Source organism: Alosa sapidissima, chromosome 10 (assembly GCF_018492685.1).
Source record: "Alosa sapidissima isolate fAloSap1 chromosome 10, fAloSap1.pri, whole genome shotgun sequence".
NCBI lineage: Eukaryota > Metazoa > Chordata > Actinopteri > Clupeiformes > Clupeidae > Alosa > Alosa sapidissima.
Window position 1 is genome coordinate 15,733,161 of NC_055966.1, and position 12,654 is coordinate 15,745,814.

General features: G+C 42.8%; 1 protein-coding gene across 4 annotated transcripts; it reads left to right on the forward strand.

Moving 5' to 3' along the window:
- The first annotated feature begins 807 nt into the window (after positions 1–807).
- zdhhc18a (zinc finger DHHC-type palmitoyltransferase 18a) lies at positions 808–12,207 on the forward strand. Of its 4 annotated transcripts, none has more exons than XR_006034814.1 (10): positions 810–2,248; positions 2,535–2,695; positions 2,979–3,128; positions 3,803–3,940; positions 5,008–5,059; positions 6,019–6,121; positions 6,677–6,789; positions 8,463–8,565; positions 9,075–9,167; positions 10,119–10,251. XR_006034814.1 is itself a non-coding variant. In XM_042108262.1 (9 exons), exons 1-9 carry the CDS (start codon positions 2,007–2,009, stop codon positions 10,473–10,475), a joined length of 1,419 nt encoding a protein of 472 aa, XP_041964196.1. In that variant the 5' UTR covers positions 808–2,006; the 3' UTR covers positions 10,476–12,207. The 4 variants fall into 4 exon arrangements, 2 of the variants coding, with proteins under 2 accessions (XP_041964196.1, XP_041964197.1); XR_006034813.1 differs by having other exon boundaries at positions 9,075–9,174; positions 10,119–10,247; XM_042108262.1 differs by lacking the exon at positions 9,075–9,167 and having other exon boundaries at positions 808–2,248; positions 10,119–12,207.
- The last annotated feature ends 447 nt before the right edge of the window (positions 12,208–12,654 follow it).

Here is a 12,654-nt window from a genome sequence, read left to right on the forward strand (position 1 = left end):
GGGATATGTCACCATTTGGGCAATATGCTCATTTTCCACCTCCCCTCGAGTTAAACACTTGAGTTTTACCTTTTAGGGACAAGTTTTAAATAGGAAAATTACCGGAAATGTTAAGTGTGATGCTAGCGGGCTAGATGCTAATGGTCTAATCCGATTCAATCATCTATGCTAGGCTGGAGCTAAAAGTGGTATCACCAGAACCAGAGAACGACTGGATGAACTGGAGAAAGGTAAAACTTGATTGTTTAACTCGAGGGAGGGTGGAAAATGAGCATATTTTCCCAAATGGTGGCGTATCCCTTTAAGTCAAAGACTGGTTGCAGTTCAATATCTGGCCACACTTTAACATTGTTTTAGGGGGTCACTTCTGAGCTTCTGTCAGTGCAGTTTCATAGTCAAGAATGTAATGCAGTGTCACAGGGGCATGTTTTGCCCTGAATTGTCCAATTTTCTTCATTGCTTAATCAAATCAATTTGTTTTTCATTGCTTTACTTATGCGTATTAATATTGTATGAATATGTATTTTATTATTCCTTTATATGTGTTCAACTTAAAATGTATGGGAACACATTCTGTTGCACAATTTGATATCAACAATATGGTTTCCATTTAAATGTGTCCCCATTCCTGAAAAACAAAAAAAAGATTGTTCTGAAGAATGTGCCAATTAGTCCCATAGGGGCATATGTGATAAAGGCCTATGTGATGTAGGGAAATGGAAAAACAGCTAAAACTAATTAATTTCTATAAAAACATATAGCCAACACCAATGATGTGACAAATCTCTGGCACATGGCCTATTAGTGGTAGAACCAGATGGGTCGCTGTTTCAATCACATGTTGCGGTGTATGTTTGCGGTATAGTAGCCTACCTCCACCAGTGTTGTGTTTGTACATGTCATTACTAGCCAGTCAGTCGGTTGGAATGTCGGAGCTGCCAAAAGACATGACTTCACCTCAAGCAGCTAAATACCTGACTAGCTACAATTTCAGGTCCTTGTATTTAATCTACGAGAAGGACACACGTGCAGCGGTCTGATTGATAACGCGAGAGAATACGAAAGAAACACAGCTGAAAGATGAAAGCCTCCAAGAGCTAACGTTGTATTAAGGTGGTTGTTAGCTGCTACTCGGGTAACGTTACGCCTGTTATTATCCAGAAGCCATAAGTACTAGCGCCTCTATTTTCTCGCTAGCCTCGCTGTAAAACCAACGGTGAATGTCTCAGGCATAACGAATTGAACACCTAATTTCACCCGACCTTAAGCTGAAGAAAATCAGTACGCTAACGTTAGTTAAATCATGTTTGTTTTGCGGTTGGGATGGAGTCTGAACCTTGATTGTTTGTGTATTGATAGCAGTCAAGCTCTCTTCGTTAACGTTATTACCCATTTTGCTGTGAATATAATGCATGGATAGAAGTGACAGTTTTGCATTCGATGTTTTTTTCCAGTTTACTGACTGGCTAGTCTAACGTTACAGACTTTGCAATATTGGTTGGTCATCTATCATCTTTAGTGAGCTTGAAATCAGTCGGCTTGCTGGCTACATGTAACTTAGCGGTATATGTGAGGCAAGGTTAGCCTCAACGCTGTCTAAATGATCCTGCAATGTCCCCAGTTAGTTAGCAAAGCAGCTAGCAGTAGATCTAGCTAGTAGCTTTCGGCTATATTAGCTTGGAAAAGTAACGTTAGCTGAAGGTATGTAAGGTTAGCAACCGGTAGTTGTAGTTCGTCATTACGGTATATTTTCCCCTCTCTCATGATCAAGTAGGTCAATAGCCTACAGGCTAATTGTCGTCAAACTTATTAGAGGGATGTAGTTACATTGTTTATTTATATTTGAAGGATAATGTTAGCTATATAGCATCTTGTTTGTTAACGTCAACACAAGCTAACGGTGGCTAGTTTGGTTCATAGCAAGTTCATACATGTCAGTGTACCTATTTGCCACATTGTGTTACTAAGAAACCAAGTCAGGCACGGAGTTGAACTTTTCTCAAACCATGAAAAACTGTGAATACCAACAAATTGACCCACGAACACTGACTACACCTACGGCAACACCTACGTCAACACTACCGCTTGCTAGTAAAAATGTCCAGCGACAGCGGAGAAGGTGGGAAGTGTTCCCCGGGAGGAATCGCTTCTTTTGTGACGGACGGATTATTGTTGCCCGGCAAAATGGTGTACTGCCATTGACTCTTGGCCTTATCTTCATCACCAGTGGCCTATTTTTTATATTTGAGTAAGTAACGTCTTCTTCAACTGTTTGCTACATTATAGCGTTATGACAATCATGTTTTGCTACTATTTGCCAGTGTGGCTTTTGAAGACACAATGTATCTATCGGGAGTGAATGAGTGTGTTTGAGCATATCTCTTTGCTACTGTCTACCGTTTACGTGTGTTTGCTGGCTTTGCATCATGTATACTTAGCAATGCTTAGATCCCTTTTTCTGTATGATTTTCACTGTCTTGGCACAACTAGGAAAGCTGGTAATGTTAACCTTATTGTCTGTTCCCTGTTCTCAGCTGCCCCTTTCTGGTGGCCCACCTGACTGTATGCATCCCAGTAATAGCTGGGGTGTTGTTTGTGTTCGTGGTCTTCTCTCTCTTGCACACCAGCTTTACAGACCCTGGCATATTGCCGAGGGCCTTGCCAGATGAGGCTGCCGACATTGAGAGGCAGATAGGTAAGAGCCTTAACTTGGTGGTAATAGTGGTGGCAGGGGGTCAGGGACTGGTGCACCATCTGTGGCCCTAAAGTTTGACAGCTGGACTCTGTATGGGCCAATATGTTCAGGTCTTGACCAGCTCATTGTCATCATGTTGTGCTCAATACAGTATTTTTGTGGAAATGCTGTGGTAGATATTGCACATCTTTTGGCAAAGTGGTAGTTAAGGTTCTTGGATGGACTGGTTCTCATTGTATGTCTCGTGTGTGTGTGTGTGTGTGTGTGTTCCTCCCTAATGAAGACAACTCAGGCTCCTCCACCTACCGCCCCCCTCCCCGCACAAAGGAGATCCTTATCAATGACCAGGTGGTTAAGCTTAAATACTGCTTTACCTGCAAAATGTTCCGGCCTCCGCGCACATCACACTGCAGCCTGTGCGACAACTGCGTGGGTAAGAGCACAGTCCCTCACTCGCCATGGCAACAGCAATGCTAATCTCTCCTAATCTGTGTCTAGCACAACTCCAATTCATAGAGATTGAGAGAATGACACTATTACAGTAGACTCTTGGTAACAGATACGTGCTTAACTGTGCTAATCCTTCAGCCTTCATTCTGTGGAAAACATTTTTTTACTACTATGCTAATAAAAATCTTATTTTCCAAGTGAAATGTGAGCATATGGTCTGATAGTCATTTGTTCTTAAAAAGAGATTTACTTATAGCAGGAAAAAGCAGATATGTCCTAGGGCAGTACAAGTATAGACATACAGTTTGTATGCAAGTGTCATCCTTTAGTTTACAGACATTGAAGGAGCATGAAAAATACTAATTTATCAAAGCATCATTTTTAAAATAATACTTTTTGCACTTCTTGAGTTTACATTTGAAACTTGGTTACAGGGCACAAAACATATGTCAAAGTCATATAAAAATGTCTGACACTGTATGCAGACCTTATTCATTGGTCGGTATGTAATTTGTACCAGACAAAGAAAGTGGTCGGACCAGAACCACAATAAACCTCAGCTTTGTATAGCTTCCTTGGGGACTAAGCTTGAGTACCATCCTCCAGAGGCTTTGCTTTGTTACATGTCTTGCCTGTGGTTTTGTATGACGTTAACAGAGAGGTTTGACCATCACTGCCCCTGGGTTGGGAACTGTGTGGGTAAGCGGAACTACCGCTTTTTCTACACCTTCATAGTGTCGCTGTCTTTCCTGACCTCCTTCATATTTGGCTGCGTGATCACCCATCTCACATTGCGTAAGTATGCTCTGAGTCACTGCATCACACCTTTGTTTTGACTCTTGCTGTGCTGATACACACACACACACACACACACACCCACACACACACACACATACGCGCATATACATGTATGCAGTCACGCTCAGAGCTGTGCACGCAGGTAAAGCACATTTAGTGTAGTGCTGTTACTGTTTTGAGCACCTGCACAGCTTAGCACAGTAGGTGACTGTAATCCATAAAAGCCTGTTTTCAATGTCGAAAAACACTAATGCAGTTCATGTTGTATTTTTCAAATGTGTTTTCTGTCCTGCTGCGCATACATCTACAGTGAATTTACACAGTGATTCCTGACAACCGCAAATTTTTTTTTTTGGCTTTTTTTATGTGACAGGATAGTGGAGAATGACAGGAAGTGAGTGGGAGAGAAAGTCAGGGTGGGATCCGGAAAGGACCACTGGGCAGGAATTGAACCAGTTGCGCCACGGCTAGGGCCAACAACCGCAAATTAAATATTCCGGTGACCTCTCTGAGGGACCACTGTTTCCAGAGCTTGTTGTCTGACCTAAATGTCCTGTCACCTCAGGTGCTGATAGGTAACAGCCTGTTGTTGCTGTACCTGGTATTAGGTATGCTAGGGTGAGCGAGACCGCACATGTTTCCAGTCAGCATGGAACAGTACTTCATTGTGTTCAGGAGTGTTTCTTTTTCCATTTGGTATGTGTATATAGTTTCAGGGAGTGTAAGGAAATGTGTAATTTGGTTTTGTACAAGTGTAATGCAAGAATAAATATTTTCAATCTTAGGACCTGGGTCAATATTTGTCTGGCCTCCTGCCAGTAGGCATTGTTTCCAGTGTAGAGATTAGGTTGATTTTGAAACCATTGCACCAATGAGCATTGACTACAGTGGGGGATTACTATACTTCCTACTTCAACACTAACATTGCAAGCAATACATTTACGCTTTTACAATCATGTAACATTTTTGGTGGATGTCATAGATGTAATCCATGTTTTGTGCATTATAACTGATGTGGCACTTAAAGTGAATCATTGACGGGTGGCTTTTCCTTTTCCTTCTAGGAGCCCAGGGAGGCAACGGCATCCTCAACGCAGTTCAGCAGAGTCCTGCCAGATATCCTTCATCTTTGGTCCCTTTTCTCTCTCTCTCTCTCTCTCTCTCTCTCTCTCTCTCTCTCTCTCTCTCTCTCACACAGACACACACATCTCTCTCCCGCCAGCAACAGAGTGCAGCTCATTCAGCTGTCTACGTCTCTCCTCTGCTCCTCTGCGTCTCCTTCTCCACTCCATCTTAATTCCACTCCCCTCTAATTGGATCAGGCAACTGGCTAAGAGCTAGCAGTCATGACGCTGCCCATGTTGACTGCTGACAGGAGGCAGATTGTTGTCTGTGACCTGCAGGTGTTCCTCTGTCGTAATGTTGCTGTAATGACCCCCACCCCCTACCACACCACCCAGACGTCAGTGCAATGTGGTTTTGACTGTTTGCCTGTGTAAAGGTTAAATGCATTGCTGGGCATTGCTGGGTTAAATGCATTGCTGGGTCTTTTAGGCGGTTAAAGGAGCCATGCCATACACGTTTCAGTTATTTTATTAACTGGTACCTCTAAAGTCTATACGGTTTTTGATTGTTAAAATTGCCTTGGCTTGTTTTTCCTCATGATTCATGCTCTGAAAACCTTATGGGGAAAAAAAGACTAGAATGATTTTGCAGCTGAGAGCAATGTGATGTAGAAACTGTGCTTTTCTAAATTTCCCTTCAATTCTATGTCTTTTTCCTTTTTATGGCCATTATAGGCATGGAAATGAACAGTCAAATCTGAAAATCCCGGCACGTCCCCTAGTCACATCGACATCTTATTTGAAAGCCCAGAAAAAATGGTTTCTTGCGCCATGACACAAAATGCAATTTATTTTCTCCTTCAGAGCATTTTTGCCTGTTTTTTATGCTCTCATGATGGCAAAGTTTAAATAATGTTAGTTTAATATGAATCTTTTCATATGAACATACTTAGCTATTAATTTAGGCATAGATGCTAATGATTTCTTCATTTGAACCTTAACTTTTTGCACTATTGTGGAGCTGGTGGTGTGCTTCTTCTCCATATGGTCTGTTTTGGGCCTGTCAGGCTTCCATACTTACTTGGTAGCCTCAAACCTAACCACCAATGAAGATGTGAGTATTGTTTAAATAACGGCCCTTTCCGAAACTAGTTACTATACCCTTTCCCTAGCCACCAGCACTCTGTTTGCGGTTTCACGTGGAGGGTCTGCCATTTTAAGGGCCATCTGAAACCAAATATTATTAAGTGGTAGTGTGTCACACTGATGGTGACTTGTCGAAGGTGTGCGTCAACTAATGCAGCACATCATGGAGGGCACTTAGTACAATTTTGAGTACACCTGTAAACAAATCCATGGTTACGTCAGATCCTGTTTTCCGCTAGGGAGAGGGAAGATTGTCCCTAATCTGATCTGCCGTATTTCTACCCTATGCCCTAATCATTCCCACTCGAGGCCACTCCATAACTGTGGGACAAGTGGGTAGGGACTGGTTTTGGAAAGGGCCTCTTACTACCTTCAGTGGTGAAACAGACTGAATAAGTTGTCTTGATAACCTGTATAGCAGCTCACAAAAATCACAAAAAATCCGAATGTTTTGTTTAAGTGCCTTAAGTGAAATTTAGGCCATTTGCTTTGCTCAACTCTTTTTTTTTTTTTTTACCTACAGATCAAAGGGTCGTGGTCGAGCAAAAGAGGTGTAGAGGACTATAAGAACCCATACAGTTACAACAACATTTTCACCAACTGCTGTGTGGTGCTTTGTGGACCTATGCCACCCAGGTAAGGACTGGTTAGTAGTAGTAGTTTTGAAGCACTTGAACTGGATTACATTTACAGCTCATTGCTCCCACCGTTTGGTTGTGTAATTGTGTTGTTCACTGATCCCTTTTGGCAACAGAGTTCTACTCAAACTTGTCTGGGGAAAATAAATCAATATACACTTGTACTTGACAGAATGAACTAAGCCTGATCAACAATATATTTGTTTATTTATGACCTGGTAGACGGCTCTTAATGACAGCCTATATTACCTTCTGTTTTAGTCCATGTTGAATGTGACCCAACTCAAGTAATGTAGTGGTGTACTGTAGTGTTGAACGGTGTACCGATACTCCAAAAGTATCGCAATACCCTGAAATTAAAAATGTCACAATACCTAATTTTATTAGTATTGATACTTTTAAGAATGACCGTGTGTGCAAGGCATGCTTCTAGCGCCTCATCTCCTAGCCTGTGGCTGTGCGTCTTTTCTCCTCACACAAGTATGCACAGCTGTCCTGCCATATACAGCGAGACATGGCTGCTAGTTTAAGTGATGCTATGGTAACACATAATAATAATAGGCTAATATTTATATATAAGTTGAATTGCTTACTTGATCTCTCAAGTTTATGTTGCTAACCTACCTAGGCTATGTGTTTTAGGTAATTTAGGTCTACTATTGGGTTTAATGTAATTTAGAAATGGGCTACGCAACCTTGGCAAACTGGAGAGCTCCTTGCTAACTATGCCTCTATTGGTGTAGTGCTCACTAAAATCATCAATCTAAAATCACCTACACACTACCAATGTGCACTCAATTAGCCCTACACACCACATTAAAGATATGCCTAAGTATAATAGTTTGAAAATCAATATGAAGTATTCAAATTACTCATTTTTTAGCTACTAGTAATTATGCAGATTATAAAATACTATACATTATTAACAAAATATGCACTTTATATAATTCCAAGATATATGACCAAAACAAATGACATAGGCCATCATTTTTGTGTGTTTGTGTGGAGAGAGCCAAGCAGAATCTAGGATGGCCACTGGTGTGAATGATCACACTATATTCAATATTACTGATGACGTACCCCAATCAAATACCTACAAGTATCAAGTATCCCCAAATCAAATACCTTTTTTTAAAAAGTATCGGAAGAAGTATCGCAATTCTTGACTTTGTATTGGTATCGAAACAATAATTTTGGTATTGTGACAACACTTATGTACTGTATCAGGTTGAGTTATGTCCCCATATGGGTCCTATGTGCTATATGTCCTCATATGGGTCCTGTGTTCTATACTGTATGTCCTCATGTGGGTCCTGTGTGCTATATGTCCTCATATGGGTCCTGTGTGCTATACTGTATGTCCTCATATGGGTCCTGTGTGCTATACTGTATGTCCTCATATGGGTACTATGTGCTATATGTCCTCATGTGGGTCCTATGTGCTATATCTCCTCATGTGGGTTATATGTTCTATACTGTATGTCCTCATATGGGTCCTATGTGCTATATGTCCTCATGTGGGTCCTATGTGCTATATGTCCTCATGTGGGTCCTATGTGCTATATGTCCTCATATGGGTTCTATGTGCTATACTGTATGTCCTCATATGGGTCCTATGTGCTATGCTGTATGTCCTCATGTTTGTCCTCGTGGGTCCTGTGTGCTTTCCAGTTTGATAGACAGAAGAGGTTTCCTGCCTCCAGAGGACATTCCACCCATCATTACCACAGAGCAGGAGCTGCCTCCCTTCCTGGCCAAGAACGACACAAACATGGTAGGAGCGCCATCTAGAGATACTAAAGATAGCGGCTGGATATCGATATACCCTAGGCCAAAAAGCAACTCTAAGCCAAAAAAGCTTGAGCCCTCTGAAATATTCCTGCCATGCTAACTGTGGATGGACCTTGGCGGAGTGTTTTGCATGACTGACCTGTCTGACCTCTCTCCCCACAAGATCACAAAGGACAGTTTATGTCACCACCAAAATAAAAAAAATAAAGGAGCAGACTAATCAAGAGTTCCCAACATTTGTGAATAAATATGGCAAAGAAACACATAGCTGTCTGGCTGTGTTCACAGGTTTAAGCTGTATGATCTAGTAACCTCAGATTGTATACAGTTTTCTATATAATATGACTTGTGTGTAACAGGGTGTGATGTACCTAATCCATGTAAAAAGCACAACAGTATCAGTGAGTGGATTCCCTTTCTGAGCTCTCTTTTTAAGTGTGTTCTGCACTCATGGCTAGTGTTGTGTTGTGCTGTATAATCCTGCCCCCACAGGAGGAGACCTGCCAGGACTTTGCTGTGTCCTGCACCGGCTGATGGGAAGCATGCCCCCTCCGCTGGGCAAGGGGGAGGGGGGCAGCGGGGATGGTAAGGGGTGAGTGAGGAGATAACAGGGCATCGCGATGCCCGCCCAAATGCCCGCCTGCCCACTCTCCTGGCTCTGCATGCCGGTCTGGTGCTCCATTCCTTCCTCACTGCGTGCTCTGCTGCTCTCTCACGCGCTGTCTGCCCGTCTTCCTTGATCACTCTGCCACTCGTCATGATTAATGTCTCATGTTTCCTCAGCACGTTAGAAGCTTGCTAAAATGCCAAACTCTTAGTGGGCTGTAGGCCATCTCTACCGAAACAGACAGGGTCCTTGAAGCATTTTACTTACAACCCTGCAGATTCAGTATGCTATTACGATGTAGAAGAGGTAGTTTATATGAACGCTGAAATTCCTATGTTTAAATACGTTCATACATTGACTTTTTAAAAAAAGTGGAATTAGAATTTGACATTTATTGACATAATTATATTATTCCTTTTAGATTCTATAAATAAGTAATAAGTCATCATAGCCATCCTGTATTTTTTTCCCCCCTGTATTTTGTGACCTTGAAAAAACTAATCTTCTTATATTCCTACATGTTCTCCACAACTAGAGTTGTGGTTATCCATGGTGGTGTCTATTTCTTGTTCATGTGTAGTTTTTTTTTTTTTTTTTTAATTAAAATCTTAAGCTCATTCCTCTCATCCCGTCCAGCTGGCTTTGTGAGTGCACCGCCTCACCCAGACTCACCCCTGCCCAATCTGCACTGTCTTCACTCAGCTAACCAACTTTCTCATCTCACCTAGCCACTCACCAACTACTCACTCACTCCCTCAATGCGTGTTTACTCACTCACTCCCTCAATGCGTGTTTACTCACTCACTCCCTCAATGCGTGTTTACTCACTCACTCCCTCTTTGCCTTTGTGTGTTTTTCTCTTTCCTTTTCCTCTCTCAACACCCCCCCCCCCCCCCCCCCCCCCCCCTCTCAACATCTCTGCTGCACAGTGCACGCAAGGCACCAAGGAGCTGCTCGAGACGGTGGCTCACTCCCCCATGTTTCAGAGCCAGTGCTCGCCCGGCACACCCAAAACGGTCCCGCTGAGCCCCAGCCAGCAGGACACGCGTCCGCTCACCATCATCTCCAGTCCACAGGGCACCCGGGCCCCTTCGCCACCCACCACCGGCTGTTCCGGACGCCAGGCCCCGGAGACGCACCCCTGCCCTTCCTCGCGAGGCTTCCGCCGGCCTACCCTGCGCGCCCCCAACCCTGGCTTCCTGCTGGGTAGCCCGTCGTACCTGCACCCGCACAGCGCCCTAATCTTCAGCGACTCCCCAGAGCTTGGCTTCCTGCCTCTGCCATAGAGTCTCCATGCACCAGACAGACGCATGCTGTACCCTACTAACACTGAACATTGCGTATGTAGGTGCAACCCTCGAATGCTTGGTCACCAACCCTGCCTTTGGCGACTGTGGGCATGGAATACGTCATGTCCAACCCTGGACACGAGGACCACAGGGGTTTTTCTTCCCCAAAGCGGCAGACTCTTAACATGTGGGTACTACACCGAACATTTTGTTACTCCTTTAAACCCCTGAGCTCTGAAGTATGGTATGTCCAAGCATGCTGTCCGCCACAGATAGGCGTGCTGTTCAGAAAGCCATTGTAGATGAACTGTTGCATTGGCACATTGTCCTGGATGCCAGCTCACAGGGCATTGACCCCATAGGACCGCTGATAGCATCAAGCCATGGTTATCGGCATGATTACTGTCTTTAGTTGTTGTTGTTATTATTGTTTATTATTATTATTATTATTATTATTATTATTATTAGTAGTAGTAGTAGTAGTAGTAGTAGTAGTAGTAGTAGTAGTAGTAGTAGTAATATTATTTTAAAACTCAGGATTCTTGTGAGACGCCATATATCCTTAATCCCCATCCCTAGAATTCTTAGTAAGGAAAGTGATGGGAAGCGAGTGTGTTTCCACAAGCCTCAACTCCACACCAAACTAAAGCACAAAACCGCAAACAAAACTAAACATGTTTCATGCACTTTTCCCAGCCTAATACATCTCATCCACCGAGACCTCCTAAAGTCCCAGAGCCTCAAAGTAAGGCTGGGCTCCCTGAAGCAGCCTTTGCACCATCGCAGGTCAGCCTATGCCTCTGCCTCAAGCATCCCACTAAAATGATTTTCACTGTGGAGAGTATACTTGATAGGATGGGCCTGATGGGATAGTGCACCAAAGGGACGTGGGGATCCTGTGGCAGAAAAAGAGATATGAAAGTCCAACGGCAGGGGATTGACTGTTTGTGTCTCTTTTGTTGCCCTGCGGCTCTTTCTCCATCTACCCACCCTTGCTCTATTGTTAGATCTCTCTGTCTGAGTTGCTCCGAGTTGGTGAGGTCAGGACAGGGGCACTTGAGCAAATCATTTCACTCCTTGTTTGTGGACCTCTGTTCTCTGTGGGTCTATAAATGTCAGGTGAAGGCATACTGACTCTTTTCCTTTCATGTGTTGGGCTAATAAGAATGCTGTTGGTGTTTGTGAGTACGACAAATTTGTACTTTTCTAGGTCAGGGATATACACGTAGGTTTCCTGCTGTTTCTTTTTGTCAAACAAATAATGCCCACCACACTGTGGACAGATGTGTATTTCATTTTTAATATGCTTTTTCAGAATTATGTTACTGTCTATGTGAGTATTACCACAGGAAAATAGGATATGTTAAGCAACGATTGAACCTGTATGAAATGTAGAGTTGTCTGTTTAACAGTACATTTGTAATGCAGAATTGAAACTGGAACGTTGGCCTTCTGTTATTATGTTAATACTGATGAAGATGATTTTTGTAATGTATCTGATGACCTGATGAGTTTACTGTAACCCAGCACACAACACCACACCTCTGGCCACCACTGTCAGTTCGTTAATCTATTACCCTCTCTGCAAACAGAGGCCTGTGTCACCCAGTCCCCCACAGTCTGGTCCCACTCTGGGTCAAAATTACTTTTTGGACGAGGAAGACTTGCCACTGCCAACATGTATTTGCTGCCTAGTTTTTATGGGTCAGTAAATAGATTTAAACCAGAATGACTGAGGAGTCTTTCTGTCTGCTTTATGCTCATGCAAAATGCTGCTGATGTGACATAGGTGTGCGTGAAACCGCTATTCTGTCCTCTGTTTACTTTAAAAAATGTAATTATCTCAATTTTAGGCCTTAAATGACGTCCTGATATTGCTTAGTAGGTCTTCAATTACATTTAGGTCTTAAATATGGACGTTCATTTACTTGAAGCGCTTCATTTTATTTATTTATCTTTTTTTTTTTGAGAAATGTCTTGGCGCCTTTCATAGTTGGTTCCATCTGTTGCAGTTCCTTCTTAAGGATCAAGGTATTCTTATGCTGCAGAAAAACCACAACTACTAAGTTAAATGTAATTCTGGGACTCAGATTTTCCTTACTTTTTCGTGCTTCATGTACAAGCGGGGAAAATAAGTATTGAACACGTCAACATTTTTTTCAGTAAGTATACTTCT

What these genes read in the sequence shown, in the direction of transcription:
- zdhhc18a (XM_042108262.1), top strand. Translation starts at nt 2,007, where the DNA reads ATGAAAAACTGTGAATACCAACAAATTGACCCACGAACACTGACTACA. An exon ending in GTTCAGCAGAGTCCTGCCAG is followed by an intron (nt 5,060 to 6,018) that starts ATATCCTTCATC and finishes AACTTTTTGCAC; the next exon opens with TATTGTGGAGCTGGTGGTGT. An exon ending in TGTGGACCTATGCCACCCAG is followed by an intron (nt 6,790 to 8,462) that starts GTAAGGACTGGT and finishes TGTGCTTTCCAG; the next exon opens with TTTGATAGACAGAAGAGGTT.